Here is a 22,682-nt window from a genome sequence, read left to right as displayed (position 1 = left end):
GCAACATTTCTCTGCATGCCTCTAGCCACGTGGTCCCATAGAGCATGGCCACCTTTAGCTTCCGGAGCACCAGCTCAGAGTGATGACAATTTGAACCCTAGTGGAGAGGGTTGGGAACAGCGTGGGCGGTTCCGGCCCGGGGGCCGGGATTATGTAATTTTCCCAGCAGCCCCACCTTATCTCAGCTGGGCGGGGGAGGAGGAGGTCTCGCGCGGTTCCCGAGGCTTCGTCCCGCCCCCGCTCCCCAACTGCGCGCAGGCGCGGACAGTCCGCACGCATTCTACGTAACGGATAGCGGAGGGTACGTGAAGAGTGGCTCAGCGTGACTGAGCTACCTGGTACGGCTGTGTCCTAGAGGGATCGGGAGTGGTAAAAATCTCGGTGATCGTGCAGGTGGCGGCCGGGCGGAGAAACGACGGCTGCAGGAGCGCTTGGCTAGGTTCTAGACGCCGATACAGGTAGGAAACGGACCATGACGCGTTAGTCGGTGGGGCCGGGCCGGACCGAGCGGTGACTTTTAAGTTGCGTGGCCTACTCCGGTCCTGATTCCCACCCAACCTCCCTGTCAGGCTCAGGGTGACATGGATCGCTCCTTCTCACCTCTGCTGACCTTAAAAACTAAAGACAAGCTTTGCCCACACCAAAGCCCATTTTCTTTTGGTCTTCGAGGTTGGAGTGATTTTAACGGTTTTTGAGAACTTACCCGCAGAGCTGTGGGCAGATGCCAACTAGAAGGGCAAAGTTACAGGAAGCTTAAAGTGTGCAGCAGGAAGAATGGAGTATAGCCGTTGGGATGAATTGACTCTCCATGGAAAAACCCTGGTGGTTTAACAGAAGCAACAATTTCTGTGGCCATTTCTAACATAAAAGTATTTTTTTATCCAACGGGTGTAAAGAGACACGGGAATGTCTGCATGTTTTCCAGAAGTCTCATAGTCTGGCAGTTGTCAGAAAGGCCTAATCTGAAACGACAACAAGGAGTGATTTCTCCACTTCTTCCTCTTTGGTTTTTAAGTCCAGATCCAGTTTTGGAGAGACTACCGGGTGAGCTAGCAGGAGATAATCAAACCAGACTTGTTAGTGCTTGTGTTCCCTGCCCCAGGACTCTCAGGACTGGGTGGCCTGGCAGGGAGTTGTGCTTTTGAGAAATGAAATGACAGGTGCAGCTGAGAAACTTCTCAGAGGGAAGGCCAAGGTATAAGTGACTTGGATAATTTTAACCTAAATAACCTTGAAGGCGGCTTGTTACAGTGCTGAGTTTTCTTCAAATGTTTCTATGGTGTGAACATTCTAAGTGGAAGTTCAATTGGAAATGATCAGACTTTTTGGCAGTTAAGCAAGTTGACTGTGCTAATGTTAATCTTTATTTGCTTCTATTTGAAAAAGTATAAAACTGGGATCTGAAAAGGGAAGCACTAAAAGTTAAGGTTTTAAATCTTAAAGGGTGTTCCTAAGGCACAGGGGAAGGAAATAATGAGAATTAGTATTTAATGAATACTTTACATGTGCCAGGCACATATCTCCTGTAATAGCAACTACAGCCCTATGAGGCATGTAGTGAATGGATATCCCTTTTTTGTATGTGAGGAACAGGGAATTTTAAGTAATTAGTTTAAGATCATATGACTTGTAAATGGTAGGGCTGATGTTTTAAACTAAATGTAACTCCACCAAAGTACATACTCTTTTTCATATTTCTTCCAATTTTGACTATAATAAAGATAATTAAAGGAAGCTAACAATGTTTGGAGACACATCACAAACCTCTTTTGAGGTTGGTGTTGAGAAGGCAACTATGTTTTTCCATAAAATGTCCCCTGGTGCTAACCTTAAAGATCAGATATTGGAAAGGATTAGCCTGTCCTTTATGGCATTTCTCAAATCATTTGTGCCTTTCACATTTTATGAACTTTGTTCAGTTCTGAGTATATTTCTTGAGCAGCCTTGCATTGCAAGGTATTAGGCAATAACCTTTGATTGAACTGATTCCTTTAATAATTTACAGTGTTGTTGGGGCACCTTGGTGGCTCAGTCACAAGAGCATGAGACTCTCAATCTCAGGGTCATGAGTTCAAGCCCCATGTTGGGCATGGAGCCTACTTAAAAAAAAAAAGAATTTACAGTGTTGTAAATATGAGATATAGAATATTCACTGTCCCAGAGCACCTTGAAGGAGTAGTGCATCGGGACACCTGGGTGGCTCAGTCGATAAAGCGTCTAACTTCGGCTCAGGTCATAATCTCGCAGTGCATGGGTTCAAGCCCCGTGTCAGGCTCTGTGCTGCAGCTCAGAGCCTGGAGCCTGCCTCAGATACTGTGTCTCCCTCTCTCTTTCTGCCCCTCCCCTGCTCACACTCTCCTTCTCAAAAATAAATAAACATTAAAAAAAAAAAAAGAAGAGTTGTGCATACTCCCTTTTGCCACCACTCACCCTGTTAGTACTAAACTCCCTGCATTCTGATTTTCATCCTAACCACTTCCCTGCAGTTGCCAATAATGATTTCATTGTTAGCATTTGGAAATTTCTGGTCCATATCTTACTTGAACTTTCTGCAGCAATTGAAACTGAGCTCTGTTTCCTTCTTAGAAATAGACTTCTCCTTTTGACTTCTATGTTACCTCTTTGACCAGAGTCTCTTCTTTTTTTCTAACCATTCCTTACTTTCCCATTCCAATTCTTAGCTGTAATGATATGTTTCAAGAGTTTTTGGTGCTTTAAAAAAAATTTTTTTTTTTAACGTTTATAAGTGGGGGAGGGGCAGAGAGACAGGGAGACAGAATCTGAAACAGGCGCCAGGCTCTGAGCTGTCAGCAGGGCTTGAACCCATGAACCATGAGATCATGACCTGAGCTGATATTGGATGCTTAACAACTGAGCCACCCAGGTGTCCTGGTGCTTTTTTTTTAAACCTAACTCTTAATACTCCCTGGTGATCTCATCCATTCCTGCACCGTCTCTGTTTGCATCTTAGACTTGTATGCTGAACTCCAGACTTATATTTCAAATATAAGTATTTGAAATACTTATGTAAGTATTATATACAATACTTATACAATATAAGTATTTCAAATACTTCCTTTTCTCCCTCTCTAAAATAAGTTATACTTTTTGTAGGGATTTTGTGAAAATCAAGAGATAAATGTTAATCATCTAACATACTGCCTGAAAATACTCCAGACTTTTCAACAGGTAGTAAATTTAATTTATTGTCTTCCCCCTCCCGCTTTGTTCTTTATCTCAAGGATGACTTTGTCTGGCTATGAATCAAGCCAAAATTTGGAATCACCCAGATCTTCCTTTCCCACATTCCCTATATCCCGTCACTGTATGCTGACATGTATAATTCTTAGTATCTGTCAAATCTGTTTTCCTCTTCATTCCCAATACCACTGCCAGTTCAATCTTATCTGACTATCTCAACACTTCTACTTTTCCAATTCTTCCTTTATATGAGCTGTCAGGGTTAACTTGCAAATCTGATAGTGCCACTCCTACCTAAATCCTTTAGGTGATTCTAATTATCCAGACTTCTTAGTGTGGTATTTAAATAAGGACCATCATGATCTGGCTCCTGCTGTCCTTTCTAGCCTAATTTCTCTGACTTGGGTCTACAAACCCAATGCTCTATTATACCAGACTTTAAAATACATTATTTCAGGAGTCTGTAATATAGCTATTCTATAGTCTGCAGCACCTTCTTTCATGCAGGAACCATGCTTTTAGTTTTTAAGAGAATTTTTTATTACAAAAACACATCATAGGAAAAAAAGAAAAAGTAAAGGCAAAATGCTCATTATCTTACTATACAAAATAATTACTTATATTTATGTCCTTCTAAACCTTTTTGGTTTTGTGTATGTGCTTCTAAAACAACATGGTTTCTCGCTTCATTTGTAACGATTTTTTGTTTGTTTATTTTTTTGAAAGAGAGTGTGTGAGCAGGGGAGGGGTAGGGAGAGAGGGAGAGAGAGGAATCCCAAGCAGGCTCTGCACCATCAGTACAGAGCCCAATATGGGGCTCATGACCTGAGTGGAAATGGAGAGCTGGACACCTAACCGACTGAGCCACCCAGGTGCCCTATTTGTAATGATTTTTAATGGACAAAAAGTAAATTTATTTTTTGTATGTGTCCAAGTTTAACCTAAGAGTTGCAAATTTTTTACTATCATAAATAATATTGTAACACATATCCTTGAAGCTAAAGTATCATGCAAATTTATGATTATTCAGGAATCATGTTTTACTTCTCTTGCCATAGTTAATCTGATGTGGTGATATGTTCAATGAGGGTAATTTGATTAGATATGGTAGGATCATCTTCTGAAAAGCAGTAAAAGCCAGAGGAGTTTATAATATTCTGTAGGAATTTGTTAGCCTTTGGTGGTTATTGAATTCTTAGGTAACAAAAGTTGTATTTTAGGAAGATGATACAGTTTTTTTGGTAAGAGAAGTAGGGAGCGAGTTGAGATGGGGAGACCATTTAGGATAATACTTTGATTGTTCAGCAGGTGATGGTAACTTGGATTATCATGGTGACTTTGGGAACCAAAGAAGGAAACACAAGGATTAGATATCTCACTCTTTTCAACAAGTTAAGCCTGGAAAAATGGGATTGATATTAATGGAGAAATTCAGGTACCTGTTGATTTTGAGATGATCGTCAGGCAGTAATCAGCAGACTGCAGCCTGAGAGACAGACTGTTTCTGTATAGCCTATGAAGTAAGAATGGGGTTTTTTTTGGGTTGTTTTTTTTTTTTTTTGCATTTTTAAAGGGTTGTTTTAAAAAAGAATATGCAATTGAGACCAATATGTTGTTCACAGAGCCTAAAATGTTTATTATTTGACCTTGTACAGAAAAAAAGTCTGTAGGACATGAAAATGGATGTGTCTGTTAGAAAATCGGTGCTATAGGGCTGGTGTGTAGATGAGAGATGAGGACTGGAAGTACAGCCTAAATAGATTTGATGGTTTAAATCTAACTACTTTTTAAACTCTAGATCAAATGTTCTCCCTTTTTTGGTAAAGCCTTACCTGTTTGATAAGATGATTTCATTGTCCTCTTTGTTTTCATATCATTTGGCACATTTTTGTCACAGATCTGATTTCATGTTATTTGTTGGTTCAGAAACTTATTTGGGTGGTGGAACATCTAGTGTTCTTTTTAGAAAGCTGTGAAATACTGATGAATTTAATTCTATTTATTTAATTACTACTTTAAGTAAGTGATATAAAAATCATAGTCACTGGCCTACATTTGAGAAGCCACTTGAGAAATGGTTCATATGGTAGGGATTCTGGAGACATAACTGGGATCAAATCATAGCTCTATGCCACTTGGTAGTTGTGTTAGCGTAACTAGTTGCGTTACTCTGCCTCCTTTTACTTGTCTGTGAAATGGGGATGTTAATATGTTACTTTCCTCAAAGGGTTATGAGGATTAAGTTAGTTGCTTTTTGTAAAGCCTTTAGGACAGGGCCTAGAACTTTTGTATATTAAACATGTGCTTTGATTATTGATATTCAGATATCCGGATACACACAAAATTGATCTAAGGATGAGTAGCTTTTCTATCCATTTATTACTGCTAATGGATCAATAGTTGGATCTCATTCTTATTTCATTATACCACTTCCCAGTTCCTATATAAAGCTTTTATAGGCTCTCAAAAACAAAACAAAACAAAACAAAACAAAACTTAATACCCAGTGTTAATGGAAACCAACCTAAAGAAATTAAACGACTTGCCCAGGATTTAACAGATAAGTAGTGACACAGTCCAGACTAGTACCCAGATCTCTTGACCCTCACCATTGCTCTTTATATAACACTATTTGAAATGAATAGTATTAAGTTTTTTTAAAGCAGGAGAGAATCATAGATATATTTTTTATTACAAAATTTGGTATGTGCAGAATGGCTGTCCATTAAGGGTTTTTGTTTTTTGTTTTTTTTTAACTCATTTTTAAGGTGCAATGAAAGCCTTCCTTGCTTTCTGTGTTGTCCTTTTGGTGTTTGGGAGTGTCTCTGAAGCCAAATTTGATGATTTTGATGATGAGGAAGACATAGTGGAATATGATGATAATGACTTTGCTGAATTTGAAGATGTCACAGAAGATTCTATTACTGAATCTCCTCAACGGGTGATAACTACTGAAGATGATGAAGATGAGACCACCGTGGAGTTGGAAGGGCAGGATGAAAACCAAGAAGGAGATTTTGAAGATGCAGATACCCAGGTGACGTTCTTTTTCTTGATTTCTTAGGAAAGTGGAAGCATGGGAAAATTTGTAACTGACACTTTCCCTAGACATTAAAAGTAACACCCAGGGGTGCCTGGGTAGCTCAGTCAGTTAAGCGTCTGACTTCAGTTCAGGTCATGATCTCGTGGTCTGTGAGTTCAAGCCCCGTGTCGGGCTCTGTGCTGACATCTCAGAGAATGGAGCCTGCTTCAGATTTTGTGTCTCCCTCTCTCTCTGCCCCTTTCCCGCTCTCACTCTGTAGAGACAGAGTGAGACACTTCCTCTCTCTCAAAAATAAATAAACGTTAAAAAAAAAAAAAGTAACACCCACATCTAGGGAGTGATATCTTACCCTCTGGTATCTTTATTTTTGTTTGGTAGGTGGAACTCTTCTAAATTTTTTGGTAGGTTCCCACCTTTTACATTGATGGAAGAATGGATTGTATTTTTCTCCTATGGAGAGCCTGGCTGGAAGGGGTAGTGAATACCATGTGTGGGTGGGAATTGTATCCCATGAGTTGGATGGACTCCATCTCCTTCAGCCTCAGCCAACATTAAATGGAATGATTGTTCATCTTTAGGTTCCTGCACACCTCCAGAACAGTTGGGAGAGTTATTATCTAGAAATGCATGGAGAGTTATCATTTCTTACAAACATGGAATATCTGTGTTCTGTGCTGCTGCTTACATGTTCTGTTTTCCTCTACAAATACTGCCTACAAAAATGAGATGCAATTGCTGGCCACATTTGTAGGGGAAAACAGATTGTGCCTCGTTTTTGTAGGAGGGAGATACGGAGAGTGAGCCATATGATGATGAAGAATTTGAAGGTTATGAAGACAAACCAGACACTTCTTCTAGCAAAAATAAAGACCCAATAACAATTGTTGATGTAGGTATACAGGATTCTGAATTCTAAACTAACCAACAAAATATCTGGTTGTCATTAATCCCAGAAATATAACTAGTGACATGTAGCTGGTGTTGATGTAATGGTGGGAGCTGTGAAAGAGTTTGTCATCAATTCTTCTGATAAAACCACACCTAGAGAAGCAACCCCTATGTTCTTATTCTGGCCCTCCTAGTTTTATTTATCGAGGAATGATAAGACTAGAAACTGGATTTATTTGGGGTGGGACTCAGAATCAAGTTTAATACAGAGGGCTTTCCAGCTTTTCATTCTGTTTGATTGTCCTCACATTTCCTTAAAGAATCTTTCTGAGGCTGACCTAGAAAACAAAATGGGCATATTTTTCAAAGTATAACCATGATCAATGACAGTTATCTAAATTATCCACTTCTCTTTATGGGTTTTTTTATTCTCCTTTATCCCATGAGTTGGATGGACTCCATCTCCTTCAGCCTCAGCCAACATTAAATGGAATGATTGTTCATCTTTAGGTTCCTGCACACCTCCAGAACAGTTGGGAGAGTTATTATCTAGAAATTTTGATGGTAACTGGTCTGCTCGCCTACATCATGAATTATATCATCGGGAAGAATAAAAACAGCCGCCTTGCCCAAGCCTGGTTTAACACTCATAGAGAGCTTCTGGAGAGCAACTTTACCTTAGTAGGTAAGTTGGGCCAATACAAAACCAGCTGCATGCTCGAACGCCACCTGGTAAGAACTATTTGTTGCCCTCAGTATAAGCCTCTAACTGCTTTCATGGACTGCTGAAGAGGATGCTTTTTTTTTCTCAAGGATCCCATTTTTATTAGGTTGCATGTACTGAATTAATTGCATTTATGAAGTAATTTTCTAATTTTTCATTAGTCAGTAAGGAATTTTGACATTTTAGGTAGCTTGATAAATGCTTTCAGTTCATCTTTTAGAAATTAGAAATCCCTTAGAATTCCCTCAAGTTCTGGGAACTTTAGTTTTGGATCCACTGAGAAGGTACGCACTAAAGTATCTTAGAGGAACCCCTGGACTTGTGTGGCCTAGAGAGTAAAGTGGACTCAACCCACCTTCACCTCAGTTTGACCTTTCATACTTTGTTTCCTACTAAGTATCTATCTGCTCAGCTCTTTAGCAGATTGCCTTTTTGTTATATTAGGTCCTTTGCATACATTGTTTCTTATGTAATCCTTGTAACAACACTTATTTGGAAACAGTTTCTGTTTTCTAGAGGAACTAAAGTCCAAGAATGTTACAATTTGTCTAAGCTAGTACATTGCAACATGATACTAGAACCTGGTCTACCTGCTTTCAAAGTCTGTACTCTCTCCACTGTACCATAGTATTTCAGAGTACTTTTTGACTTGGAAATTAGGAAAAAAAGAAACAGCCTTTAATGCCTTCCACTTCCCCTCATGTGTTTTCATTTGGTGTGTCAGTCTGCTTTACCTTGTGAGGTCGAGCAATTTGTACACTTAATGGATTAAATGAAGGGAGGAAATGATTGGAATTTGAGGTCTCTCTAGATGTAAAATACAACTCAATGCCAGTGTTACCATGTTGCTGTTGGAAAAGCAAATTTGGTTAAAGTTAATCCATAGGATACACAAGAGGGAGTGGTGAATAGTTTGTATTAATGGTACTTTTTATTTACTGCATAGGAGTTTCTTTTTGTTAGTTTTAACTTTTGACAGACATTTAAACTGACTTTGCTCCATTTTGTAGCTAATTCTGAGGCATTTATATTCCAATCAGATCATCATTAATAAGTCATCTTGAGTCCATAATTTAAAAAAAAAATTTTTTTAAGTTTATTTATTTTGAAAGAGAGAGAGCAAGTAGGGGAGGGGCAGAAAGAGGAGAGAGAATCCTAAGCAGGTTCCTGCTGTCATGCAGAGCCAGTGAGATAATGACCTGAGCTGAAACCAAGAGTCAGAGGCTTAACTGACTGAGCCACCCAGGTGCCCCTTTAAGATTATATTTTTAAGTAATCTCTACACCCGACATGGGGCTCGAACTCACAACCCCGAGATGAAGAGTTGCATGCTCTACCAACTGAGCCAGCCAGGCACCCTGGAGTCTAGTTTTTTTGGTGGAGACAATAAGGAATATTAAAAGGAATGATGCCCATTTGTTGTAACATATGTCCAAAGAAGAGTTCTATAAGATAGCAAAGTATTGCTTCACTAAAGGTATGATCATTTGGGGGTCAGAATGGAGGAAGATGTGGTGATTAGGCCCCAACATTCTCAGTGAATCACATTAAGTGGGTTTACCCCTAGGGGATGATGGAACTAACAAAGAAGCCACAAGCACAGGAAAGCTGAACCAGGAGAATGAACATATCTACAACCTGTGGTGTTCTGGTCGAGTGTGCTGTGAAGGGATGCTTATCCAGCTGAGGGTAAGTACAGAATTTCTGGTACAATGTATATCTTCCTTTAATTTTTCCCCAGTATGATTCCAAGGCCAAATTCAGTGTCTTATCCTTTCTTTTTTGACTAAATTAGGTCTAAAAATCATCTTTCTACTAACTGGTAAATGTAGAGTATATTTGATAAAACATGTGATTCCCCTTTCAAGGTCTTTTCTTTATAGTAATAAAAGTTGCAACTATTCCCTTGTTTTCTCAGTTCCTCAAGAGACAAGACTTACTGAATGTCCTGGCCCGGATGATGAGACCAGTGAGTGATCAAGTGGTATGTATTTTTAGAAGTTTTCTATGTATACATTGAATTCTTAACTTCTTAGAGTCTATTCCATTCCTTGCCTGGATTCTGTTTGAATTTCAGGCAACTTGTGTCCCTTGCCAAAAATGGACCCTTTTCTATTTCAACAGATTACCTTCTACTTAGGGTGCCAACTGTGAGGAGTGGGAACATGTGCTTTTTGTAGGGAAGGAGATAATACTGTATCACTAGGTAGGTTTGCTGAGTCAGCCTGGATGATGGGGGGGTGGGGGGAATAGTTGTCACAGACAGTTTGCCCTCATGTCTTACTCTGTGCCTTGTGTATGCTTTTATCTTGACAGCAAGATGGGTTTCTTTTCAAATATTTTTTGCTTCAAATAATACGTCTTTGGCTGAATGAGCTTAAATTGTGATCTGGGGACCTTATTGTTTGGTATACCTTCTTCCCTTTATTTAAATCAACATGTTGATCTGCAGATTGTGTCCTTTGTCAAAAATGCCACATTCCCCCCTCTCCATTCATTCAATAAGTAAGTGCTGCCTCCCAATGCTACAAGAATCCAAAATATAAAAAAATAGTTTCTCATATATACTAGTAGAACAAGAAATGGCTGCATATATGTCAAAATACAAAGCAGTATTTGGTTAACAATTGCTGTATAAGTAATATAATTAGATACTTTGAAATGTCATTGGATTGGGGTACTTGGCTGGCTCAGTCTGGAGTGTATGACTCTTGATATTGGGGTTGTGAGTTCAAGTCCCACATTGGGCACAGAACTTGCTGGGGGGCCGGGGGGAGGTCATTGGCTTGAAACTCATTTTAAAGGTCTCATTTTTAGTTGCAAACCTATCTTTTATTCATTTAATTTTTCTAATATGGCCACTGATGGTTCAATCTACTAATTTTTAGAGACTCATCAGTTAGGAGTCCTGTCATTCTTTCTCCTACTAGTTACCATCTGATTAGGTAGAAAGGAGGAAATTTTGCTGCATCTTCAGCTATCTTTTTGTGGAAACTCTTCTTTAGAGTGTTGTTTTAATCCTTTTCAGTTCTTCCCTGAGGTAGATTTAATCTGTTTTCCCTCAGCCAGCAATCATTTTATCCCTTTTTTTCTGCAAAGATAAACAGCCTCAACAAACATGATTTTCTATATTTTTTAGTCCTTTTCCTGGGTTTGTTTGTTTTTTTTAAGGTGTTGTTTTGTGTAATTTCTGCTCAACAATGGAAAAGCAGAAAATCTTTCCTTTTATAGCTGCCATCTTGCCAGGTCTTCGCTATATTTCTGTACTTTAACACTTCCCTTCGAAATACTGATCATTTTTGGCCCAGACGTTTTAAAATATGATTAACATGACAAATAGTGTCATGTTTTATCATACCAGACTCTTCAGGTTTTTTTACTTTATCTCCCTGGTCCAATGCAGTTTATTAAAAACTATTTAGCTGTCTCTGTGGTATTTTCCAACGTGAGCAAGCAATTCTCTGATTGTCCAGATACCAGCTGTTTATGTCCAGCAATTCAGTTCTATTCACTTCTGATACTGTATACTTGGAGTTGGTGCCAGATTCCACAAGTAAAAAAATCTGAGTCCCGTGAGACTGCTCGCACTTCAGATGCCAGTTGCAAGTCCCAGGCCATCGTACTCCTGATTACCTGGCTATAAATCAAGAGTTCCTTGGCTCAGTTGGTAGAGCATGGGACTCTTGATCTTGGGGTTGTGAGTTCAAGACCCATGGTTGGATATGGAGATTATTTAAAAATGAAATCTATTCAGGAATAGCCCCATTCAGGTAAGGTGTGGGGGTGGAGGTGGTGTGCAGAGCTTCCAGGCTCTCTTTGGATTGTACTGCCCTCCCAGCAAATCTAAATGTGCAGCAACTTGAAGTTCTAGAGCATGGGGTCCTCTTCTCAAGGTCATTTAGGTGGTTGGCAGAAGTCATGTCCCCATGGTTGTTAAGTTCCCAGTTTCCTACTGTTGCCAACTGGAAACCATTCAGCTCCTAACGGCCATTCTGCAGTCTTTGGCACATGGTTCCCCCCATAAGCCCTTTCCCACTTCAACTTTTTTCTTCAACTAGGGCCCTGTCCCTTTTGAGTTGAGGGCTCACTTGGTTAGATCATTCCAGGATAAAGTCCCTTTTGACTAACTCGGTCATCTAATCAGCAACCTTCTGCCACACGACACAACATAATCATGGGAATGATATCCATCATTTTCACAGGTTCCTCCCATTCAAGGGGAGGATGTACACACCAAGGGGTGGGAATCTTGGGGGCTATCATAGGAAACTAACAGGTGAGTTTTGTAATTGTTTTTAAAGCAAATAAAAGTAACCATGAACGATGAAGACATGGATACCTATGTATTTGCTGTTGGCACTCGGAAAGCCTTGGTGCGACTCCAGAAGGAGATGCAGGATCTGGTATGTTGTTCCAACTCAAATATATGTAAAACTGTCCCTCTTTATTACATAGACATTCAACTTGAGGGCATAGGGTATTTAATCATATCACTTGAATCGTTAAGCACCACTTTGAAAGAGGTCAGAACATACTCTCTTGAGGAAGAAAGTTTGTTTATAATAAAATGTCATGTCTTATCTTCAATTACTTTTTCCTCTAGAGTGAGTTCTGTAGCGACAAACCTAAGTCTGGAGCAAAGTATGGACTGCCAGACTCCTTGGCCATCCTGTCAGAGATGGGAGAAGTCACGGAGGGAATGATGGACACAAAGGTAAATGCAATAGAAGACATAACATTTGCAGACCTCAGCATTTACAGGGCACAAGTCCTTCATTTTATGACAATGCTCTATTCCTTTCCCTCACAAACATTAAAATACCTTCTTTAAGCAACAGATTAGTTTGTCAAAAAAGATAGCTTAATTAGTCAAGTAAATCTCTCTAAACCAAGAGCAAGTTATTCCTAGGATTGCTAGTGGCTTTCAAGTTTTTTGTAAAAGGACTACAACATTAATCTTTATCACCATGGCATTTAGTCCATTTTTTTTTCTATTGATTGTGGAATGGTAGCACATCTCAGTATCTTAAAAACACGGAGTAGCTTAAAGACAGTTCTCATGTAAGTTCAAGTTGATGTGCTTATGAAGACTCCCCTGAAACTATTTTAGATTTTATCTTCATGCTTTCATTCTTGTTTGGAACATTATTTTGAGATGTATTTTCAGCTGTTCAATAAGAAATTCGATCATTGGTATGACCAAAGAAAGATGCTATTTTCATCATAGACATCCCTTATCTTAAATTTCATTTTTTAAAAGCTTTAACCTTAATGCCATTTTGAAAAAGTAAGGAGGATTAAAAAGTGAGTATCTTTATGAAAAAAAGGGAAATGCATCAAACCCTACATAAAAAAAATTTTTTTTTCTTTATTTCAGATGGTTCACTTTCTTACTCACTATGCTGACAAGATTGAATCCGTTCATTTTTCAGACCAGTTCTCTGGTCCAAAAATTATGCAAGAGTACGTATGAGATAAAAATATTGAAATTAACTGTCCCCGCTAGCTTTCTGTGTTGAAACACCCACAAGGTGCTTCTGCAGTTTTTCTTGTCAAATGAGGGAAGTTGATGACAGGCATCCTAAGTTTTCCTTTGCTTGGACTGCATGTGTCATGAAGGTAACTGAAAACCTATGGGAGACAAGCCTCCCAGTTTGCTGTGTGTCACCGAATGTATGCACCAGCCGCTCAGTGAGGTGTATGATAATCTTACAGAATGGCAAATACTAAGAAAATGTAATTGCTAATCTCTTTGTCCTTTGTAGTCGAGATTTTTCTTTCCTTTTTTAATTTCTAATATGAATCTGTGATGTTTGACTTATGTTTGATTGCAAGTCTCTGCATTTTATAGTTCATGGCCCTTTCTGGCTTCCTTCTTTGAATAGTTCAGTGATTGTATTCTTTCGTGGTGTATTATCAGATGCTGTCAATGTGATAAGAGTTTCTGGCTTTAGAGTAATACTGTTTGATTGTTCACATTCAGGACCCGAGTTTGTTTGAAATTACATCCTGTCTCAGGAGCGCGTACTCATTTAAGTTTACCCTTGGTGTAGAATTGGTTCTGACCTAAATTTTTGGTTAGGGGCTTCTCTCTCATAAACTATGGAGTTGGGTTAAAAGCTAATCCAGATTTTAGTTGCGTGTCAAAATTATTCAGGTCCTTATGCCTCTGGATAGTATTGCATCATCCTTGCTTTGCTCAACTTAGTAACAACACTGCGGGCAAAGTATCACATTGTGACATTCATGGAGCCTTTTATGTGTAGGGGGAAGAGAGGAGGGTTGATAGTCAAAGATTACAAAGGAATCTTTGGTGAGTAGGAACTAAATTCTGTATGCTATAGTAGATCATTTATAAATTTATTCTGAGCCCTGACTCAGAAATAAGATGTTTCATTATAGGAAGATAGAAGTTGGAAGTAAAACATAAAAATCCATCAAAATAAGTAAACATATTCTTTAAAATGCGGGCCTCATACTTAAATACAAGCTCATTTCTGGCTCCCCAGGTAAGAGGAATATATCCCGCCTGGGGAGCATCACTGGAATTCCCAGGTGTACAATGAAGATGACTTGGGAATGCATCCATTAGATAGACGAGTGGACCAGGGAATCTGTAAAGCTCCTTCAGGCTTTGAGATTCTATTCAACTTTGGGATGCCAAGCCAAATACTGTGCTGATTATTTGCAGGTATCTGATCATCTAAGTGAATTGAGTGACTTATGTGAATGGAAAGTATCTTTCTTATGTTCTAAAATAGCCTTTCTTTTATGACAGGGAAGGTCAGCCTTTAAAGCTACCTGACACTAAAAGGACACTATTGTTTACATTTAATGGTAAGTGTTCTGTGCTTAGCCTGAGTTCTTCATTTTCTGTGAGACGATCTTAAGGAGAGTATTGTTCCCTCCTAAAAGCCACAAAAACTTACCTTAAAATTACCTCCATGCCTGCTTTTTGGTTTTTGGGTTTCTTCAATAAGAGATCCTTTTATTTATTTTAATTTGTTTTTTCCTGCTGCATTTTAGCTGCCTAAGACACTAAGGAGAAAGGAGCCTATTTAAAACAAACAAACAAACAAACAAACAAACAAAACACCGGAGTTGGGTGACCCAGAAGTATTAATGCTGCCATTAACTCAATAGGCAAATGGCTTTGTTTTCCAGTGCCTGGCTCAGGTAACACTTACCCAAAGGATATGGAGGCTTTGCTACCCTTGATGAACATGGTGATTTATTCTATCGATAAAGCCAAAAAGTTCCGACTCAACAGAGAGGTAAGACCCACAGCCTTTATTATAAGTTGGCACCTTTTATTGTTATTTTCCCCCCAGGGGAGTCAGTGAGCAATGATTTCAGTGATTATATCTTTGCTAGTTTGCTAGTTGACTTGAAAGTACTAAATGGGAATAGTTTTTAAAAAAATACTAACGGTTGTCTGGGTGGCTCAGTGGGTTGAGTGTCTGACTCTTGATCTCAGCTCAGGTCATGATCTTGTCGTTTGTGGGATTGAGCCCCACGTTGGTCTCTGCGCTGACAGCTCCTTCTCTGCCTCTCTCTCTCAAAATAAACCAACTTAAGAAAAAGAAAAGTAAAAGAATACTAAAGGGGACTTGAAATGGATTGAAATGGATTTCTTATGAAACACTTTGTTTCTTGGGGAAAAGGGCAAACAAAAAGCAGATAAAAACAGAGCTCGAGTAGAAGAAAACTTCCTGAAGCTAACACATGTGCAAAGACAGGAAGCTGCACAGTCTCGGCGTGAGGAAAAGAAAAGAGCAGAGAAGGAGCGAATCATGAATGAGGAAGATCCTGAGAAACAGCGCAGGCTGGAGGTAAGACTTTTCTTCTCCCTGCTTAGTGGTAAAACTAGGATTTATTAGGATACCTATTGTGCCATATTGACTGTTAAGGTAATTCTGTGTAGGAATGTACACAGACTTAAAGGTTTAGCATTTTGTCAGTACTTGGGATATTATTAGTTACTTGATAGCACTATAAAGGAGAATAAATTATCCTTCCTTTTCAAACCATCTTAGATTGAGTCTGTGATCCTGGAGGATGATATAAATGATCCTTTCCCCAGCACAATCCCATTTTGAAAGTTCCACTGTGATTTTTCAAGCCAAACACCTAACTTAAGTAGAAAGAAATTAGGAATTTTAATAGAAGCCAGCACGTGTCCAAATACATCTTGTTTTATGAGATTTTTAATTTGATTATAGAATTAGACAATTCTAATATTTTTGTTTGTATTTTTGTTTTCTATTTTGTATGTAACCAAAATCTCAAACTCAAGAGCTTTGTAGGTTGTGGTATGTTTTAAACATCAGCACAGTCTCACATTTTTTTGAAATAAGATGCCATAGTCCAGCTCTAAATTTTAAACCTTGTGAATGCTGGTCAAAAAAAAAGAGAGAGAATAAAGTTCTGGGAGATGTGAATTCTAATGAGAATAATCTCGAGAACTGAAGAAAATCCTTAGAAATGAAGGAGACCTGCTGCCAAGAAGCAGTGAGGCTGCTGAGTGGCACTGCAGTTGCAATGGTGTCATTAATGCTGTTGAGTACAGTCTCCAGGATACCACAGGCCTCCTCCCATTTTATCCTTTCCACCATTTTTCATTTGATTTTGTTTTCCTATAAAAGCAGTGTTAACGGGACACCTGGGTGGCTCAGTTGGTTAAGTGTCCGACTCCTGATACCAGCTCAAGTCGTTGCTTTTGCAGTCATGAGATTGAGCCCCACATCAGGCTCTGCATTGACAGCACAGAGCCTGCTTGGGATTCTCTCACTCACTCTCTCAAGATAAATAGATGAACATTAAAAATAAAAGCAGTGTTAACAGTGATGGTTCGGTTCTTTGGGGTACTTACACAATAGCACAGCTATGTTTGGATAAACATTCAAGCTTCCCACTGCTGCGCTGGTAAATAGTTTTTCCTCATCTAATGTTGAAACCTAACATAGTCAAAAGTTCCCAAACCACCAATTTTACAAATCACCCTTTGAAATGTAATTTGTTATACTGTCAATAACTGTCCATACTACGTGCTTCTGTTTTCCCTATTCCATATCTTCTCAATCCTATACCAATAGGGGAGTATATTTCTCAGCACATTTCTACCCCAAACTTCTAAAAATATTAAGTTTGAGATTACATATGAAATAATCTTTAATCAGTTGTGACCCCTAGTAACCAACAGTGAAGTCATACTTTGGCTTGGCCTCTAAGGTTTCCCTCCGTACAGGTAATAATAACCAGTTACTTTTACCACCAAAATAATGTGTTTGGAGCTTCTTTTTCTCTTTCTGTCTAACCTCGTAATTCCTAAATAAAAATAGGATAAAAATTCCCATTTGAACATTACACATCGAAATATTGTGCTTAGGTTTAACATCTATGCTAATAAGAAATGCAAAATTAACATCTCTTGTTAGCCTGAACAAACAAGATCTTAAGGTTTTCTGAACTGCAGTACAAATCCTTGGCAGATACACGTAAATGTGATGATAAAAGTTAAGTTGGTGTTGGAAAGTTAAGTTGGTATAGGAAAAGTCAGTATTCTGATTTACTGCTTAAACGCTGCTTAAGGCTGCTTAAACGTAGTGTTTAATTTCTTTCTGAGATTTGAGTTACCTTTACTTCCTTTCAAGCTAATTTTCTTTAACCACCATAGATATAAGGAATTTTTATAACTATTTTTTCAAATGTTATTTATGGTACAAGCCTCGGTTTTTGAATAATAATATAGTCAGTATTCTAGTTTTGATTTTTTTGTGTGTGCTTAGAACTTTAGATTCCCTTTTTTTTTTTTTTCTAGGAAGCTGCCTTGAGGCGTGAGCAAAAGAAATTAGAGAAGAAGCAAATGAAAATGAAACAAATCAAAGTGAAAGCCATGTAAAGTCATCCCAGAGATCTGAGTCCTGGTGCCACCTGGAAGCTCTGAATTCACAGAGAACAAAAAATACCAGTCCCTTTCTCATCTTAAAGTCCAAACACTCCCAAGTGACTAAGAAATCCTTATTTCATCATCTGTTCTGTTTTTGGAGTTTTACAGAGGTTATAGATGCAAGGGAAGGACTCTGTTTCTGTAATTCTCGTCCAAATAACCAAATTATTTTGATTATTTTATGAAAGGAATATATAAGATTTGTGTAGTGTTAAAATATTTTTAAAATTATAACACAAGTCATCAGTGCTTTTAGTGCTTTGATGTTTGAAGAAATATCATGAAGTTTATAGATATATAATTAGATTGTTGCTTTTTGTTTAAACTGGGTAGTTGCAAAGGCTATGAAGACTGACTCTAAACCAAGATTCCACAAATAACTATTGGAATTGCACAATAAACATTGCTTGGTGTTTTCTTCTGTGTGTACATTAACCTTATAAAAAAGTAAAATTTAGAACACTATATGTGGTAGTGCAATTTCAGGGACTCAAAACATAATGTAGTTCAATGTATGTTTTGTAGGTGGGAGGTGCTGATGACAGTGTTATATCTATAGGGTTTAGGATACTTACATGTACATGGAAAATTCTAAGGATAGGTAGTACAGGAGCACAGTTTCTTCCTTACCTGATACCACGAGCTAATGACAATGTGAATGCTGTATTTTTAAGTGGGTGTATGTTTTCCTTGAGTAACAAATGCATGAAAAATTAACTGCTTCACCTAGATCAGATCAGCGGTCTGTGTGAAGTTACACATGTTTCTCCTTCTTGGTTGTTGCAAACTATTGGATGTTCATAGAGAAGCTCTATTCTCTGTGTATGGCTGTGTCCCTTTGCTTCTCCTTCTGCTTTTATTTCTAACACAGTTGAGGCTGGGTATGTTCTTTCAAAGAAATAGCCATGAATATGCATAAATATACTTTTAAAAATGAGCTTTCCTAAACTATTGAGAGTTCTTTCTGCCTCTTGAGGAAGGAACTCTTTGAGGAGAGGCCCATCTATCTGCACGAGCATTTAGCTTGTTCAGATTTCTGCATTTTATAAATGCTTCCTACTAAGAAAGCATTTTTTAAGTCACTGCTTGTACCAGGTAATTTTTGCTGGGGATGGGAAAAGGTTGGGTTTTTTGGTGGGAGAGGGGTGGGTGGATATTTTTTTGTTGATGCTTTATGTACAGGTGTGTTCTTAGGCAATAACGAGTTGCTGTGAAAACAGTATGTGCTGCTGCCTTTGTAACTGCATGGAAACTTTCCACATGGGTTTTTCTCTAAGTTAATGCAGAAATGTGTAAACTGGGAGATGCAAATGTAATATTTTTTTTTAACAGTTCATGAAATTAAGTTATTAAAATAACAAAAATAACATTTAATTACTTTAATGCTATAGAATTCTAGAATTAGCCTTGTTTTACAAAGTTTAAAATAGGTTTTAGAAATCAAAGTTGATATGCTTAGCTATCTTTTGATTAATAAAAGCTTTCTTAAAGTCCCACACATTTGGACCATGGCAGCTAATTTTGTAACTTAAGCATTCATATGAACTACCTATGGACATATATTAAACTAATTGACAAAAATCTCAGAGTGCCGCCTTTACTTTTCTGGGGTTGCCTTATTAAGAGCATAAGCCCATAGAAGTGTTCTTTCTGTTGCACGGAAGTCAGCACTGAAATGCTTTTCCTTCAAAAGAGTTGGCCTTGATATTAATCCCTTAGTTGTTACCAGTTATTTTTAGAATGTTTTCTATTTTTAGAGCCATATATATTATTAATAGGCTCCTCCTCAAAGTCCCCCCTCTTTAGTTAAGGCACCATTATCTCTTTCTCCTATAAATGAGAGAATATTGTTGACTGTCACACATTGGAAAACCATTAAGCCCTCCTTTTCTGCATTGCTGGGCGCTTAGCAATGACAAAACAGGCACTGGCCGGGAAGATAAAGACCTGGCTTTAGTGCCAGCAAAATCAATACTAAGCCCTTGACTTTGGGCAAGTCACTAGCCTCTTTGAGTCTCTGTTCTGTTCCTCTTCCTAGAAAGTAAGGATAGTAATTATTTTCTTTCCTACTCCATAGGTAGGTCAACACTAAGAGGTAATGTGTAAAATTCTCTTATAAACTATAGCACTTTAAAAATGTAAGGTATCAGGGGCGCCTGGGTGGCTCTGTCGGTTAAGCGTCCGACTTCAGCTCAGGTCACGATCTCGCGGTCCGTGAGTTCGAGCCCCGCATCAGGCTCTGGGCTGATGGCTCAGAGCCTGGAGCCTGCTTCCGATTCTGTTGTCTCCCTCTCTCTCTGCCCCTCCCTCTCTCTCTGCCCCTCCCCCGTTCATGCTCTGTCTCTCTCTGTCTCAAAAATAAATGTTAAAAAAAAAATGTAAGGTATCATTGTGTCTCCCTCTCTCTGCCCCTCCCTGGCTCACACTGTCTCTCTCAAAAATAAATAAACATTAAAAAGAAAAAAAAATTTTTTTTAATTAAAAAAAAAAGGGAGCACCTGGGAGGCTCAGTCGGTTGGGCGTCTGACTTCAGCTCAGGTCCATCTCAGGGTCCAGGAGTTCAAGCCCTGTGTTGGGCTCTGTGCTGACAGCTCAGAGCCTAGAGCCTGTTTCAGATTCTGTATCATCTAGGACTATTCTCCAAATGGTGTATCTTTGCTTTACTCTCTTTTGCTTTCCTTTATCCCAATGGAAACCAAGCAGATCTTCTCAGAGTTCTCTAACTTTAGCTGCAAAATCTGACAGGGTATTTTGGAATGAGGCGTGGATGATATACATTTCTGTTTCCTTAGTAATAGAACATTTCCCTGTCATGCACTAGCTGTGAAACTCGTTTCTTTAGATGGGAAGTAGACCAAAGGAAAACACTGATTGGTATTTCATTCCACCTGTCCAGTGGGAATAGGCAACGTGAAAATTATTTACAGCAGTGTTCTACAGCGGATTTATTGGTTTTCGTGGGCCGAGTAAAATACTGTATTATCCCAGATTCTCTTTCCTTACTGTTCCTATTTCTACTTATCTTGAAGGATTTTAAAGGATGTCAAAGGGAGGGGGCAGTTCTACCCAATAGGAGTGGCTTCTAGTACAGACTGCTAAAACAATAGTGAAAAGTATTACTTTTCTCCGTTTCTGGAGTTTGGTGACCAGCAAAAGATTTATTTGCATTTGGAAGAAAGTGTAATGTTTTAATCTTTGGACAAGCTAAATGCCATCTTCTCAGCTCCATTAACTGAGAAGTAATACTGATTTCAGAAGAAAACTGACTTTTTTTTTTTCCTAAAAGGCAGAAACTTGCATCTACCGTACCACTTTTAATGGCTATTATGTTTTCATTTTCATCTTTTAAAATTAACTGCCTTCTTTAACTTCATCTATTTGGTCTTATCCAAATAGTATAACTTTTATTTACTTAAAAGACACCCAAGCCTTTTTAAGTGATTAGTTCTGTGGAAGTTACATTTGGAAATCAGATAGTTCATCTGCCTAGGTTATTGTATCAGTTTTGCTTGAGGGAGAACTCTTAACTGCTTTCCTATCACATTTTGAACTTAAGTGCTCAAATAGCTTTCTTCTGCATCTTTTTTTTGCATGTAACTGTATCACTTAGAAAGTTTGTAGCCAAGCTGGAAGCTAGTTTTCCGCTTTAGGAAAGAGCCCTGGTCTTGTAGGCAGGGACCCTGGTGCGGTCTTAGTGTTTGAACAAGTCTGTTTCCTCCTCTATAAGTGGGCATTATCCACTCTTCCCCCTTCTGAAATGGCTCTTCAGAGGACCTAACAAACACCATGTATAATGTGTTTTGACATATAAGGTGTTCTACAAGTTAAATAATCCCGCCCAATTTATTAAAACCAAGTATCATGAGCATTTCTCTCACTTGAGTATTCTAGGCAATTGGTTTTACCTTACCTTTCTAATCATTTATCTTGAAGAGGCCATTGCGCTTAGTTTAAACTGGATGCGCAGAGTTCAAAGCAAAACTTGCCCATAACAAGTCAAAAGCAAAGCAGGAAGACTTTGTAAACTCTGAAAGTTGACCTTCCATTAACACTGGTTTTCTAAGCTGTCTGGATTTAGGAGATGCTTTCGCAAGGAAAACTAAAGTGAGTGGAAATTTGCTCCCTGAAACAGTCACAAAGTCTGGGCCAAAAGTTTCTCTAGCTAGCTTTTGTGGGCAGTCATGAAGATGGTGAGACCTTGGAGCCTCCTTACCTGATTAACATCCAGTTAGAAAATGACAGCTGGGGCGCCTGGGTGGCTTGGTCGGTTGAGCGTCCGACTTCGGCTCAGGTCATGATCTCACGGTCCGTGAGTTCAAGCCCCGCGTCGGGCTCTGTGCTGACAACTCAGAGACTGGAGCCTGTTTCGGATTCTGTGTCTCCCTCTCTCTCTGCTCCTCCCCTGTTCATGCTCTGTCTCTCTCTGTCTCAAAAATAAATAAATGTTAAAAATAAAAGTAAAAATAAAAGAAAATGACAGCTGCCTGGCCACAGGTGGTGGGCGGGGCCTCCGTATTTAAATTCCTCATTGTGAGGCTGCATCACTTGGCATCTCTAAAGGCACTGACCTTTCTAGCACCCTCAACTGCAAAGACCACATGTGAAGGTCTTTTCTGAAGAACTCGCCAAGAATTTGACTTCATTTTCTACCATCTTGCTTTGTCAGTTTAACATCTGCTGCAGAGGGCGCCATCCTAATTTGAAAATGATAGAATAGGGGCACCTGGGTGGCTCAGTTAAGCAGCTGTTGATCTCAGCTGGGGTCTTGATCTCTGGGTTGTGAATTCAAGTCCCGTGTTGGCCTCCACTGGGCCTGAAGCCTACTTAAAAAAGAGAGAGAAAGAGAGAGTAGTGAGGGCCGTGCTTTGGAATGTTAA

At 38.9% G+C, this 22,682-nt stretch overlaps 2 protein-coding genes across 4 annotated transcripts in view; one reads left to right on the top strand and one right to left on the bottom strand.

The window, feature by feature from the left end:
• The window catches only part of DDX42 (DEAD-box helicase 42), a 41,257-nt gene extending 39,617 nt beyond the window's left edge, over positions 1 to 1,640 (bottom strand). Inside the window, exon 1 of the mRNA XM_042916264.1 lies at positions 704 to 1,640. The gene's annotated coding sequence lies outside the window, so the exon portion shown is untranslated. The remainder of the gene's footprint in view (positions 1 to 703) is intronic.
• On the top strand, positions 273 to 19,210 carry CCDC47 (coiled-coil domain containing 47). 3 transcript variants are annotated; one of them, XM_042916279.1, is made up of 14 exons: positions 273 to 458; positions 4,510 to 4,721; positions 5,970 to 6,238; positions 7,026 to 7,133; positions 7,643 to 7,817; positions 9,424 to 9,545; positions 9,775 to 9,840; positions 12,158 to 12,259; positions 12,460 to 12,570; positions 13,234 to 13,319; positions 14,635 to 14,693; positions 15,021 to 15,130; positions 15,521 to 15,688; positions 17,677 to 19,210. In XM_042916279.1, exons 3-14 carry the CDS (start codon positions 5,975 to 5,977, stop codon positions 17,755 to 17,757), a joined length of 1,452 nt encoding a protein of 483 aa, XP_042772213.1. In that variant the 5' UTR covers positions 273 to 458; positions 4,510 to 4,721; positions 5,970 to 5,974; the 3' UTR covers positions 17,758 to 19,210. The 3 variants fall into 3 exon arrangements, with proteins under 3 accessions (XP_042772213.1, XP_042772212.1, XP_042772211.1); XM_042916278.1 differs by having other exon boundaries at positions 4,507 to 4,721; XM_042916277.1 differs by lacking the exon at positions 4,510 to 4,721.
• Positions 19,211 to 22,682: the final 3,472 nt, after the last annotated feature.

Source organism: Panthera leo, chromosome E1, assembly GCF_018350215.1.
Source record: "Panthera leo isolate Ple1 chromosome E1, P.leo_Ple1_pat1.1, whole genome shotgun sequence".
NCBI classification, from domain to species: Eukaryota; Metazoa; Chordata; class Mammalia; order Carnivora; family Felidae; genus Panthera; species Panthera leo.
This window is presented reverse-complemented; position numbering and strand designations above follow the sequence as displayed.

Excerpts from the sequence above, each read along its gene's own strand:
- CCDC47 (XM_042916277.1), top strand. The coding sequence starts at position 5,975 with ATGAAAGCCTTCCTTGCTTTCTGTGTTGTCCTTTTGGTGTTTGGGAGT. Across the intron at positions 12,260-12,459 it reads AGAAGGAGATGCAGGATCTG|AGTGAGTTCTGTAGCGACAA; the intron begins GTATGTTGTTCC and ends TTTTTCCTCTAG. Across the intron at positions 15,131-15,520 it reads AGTTCCGACTCAACAGAGAG|GGCAAACAAAAAGCAGATAA; the intron begins GTAAGACCCACA and ends CTTGGGGAAAAG.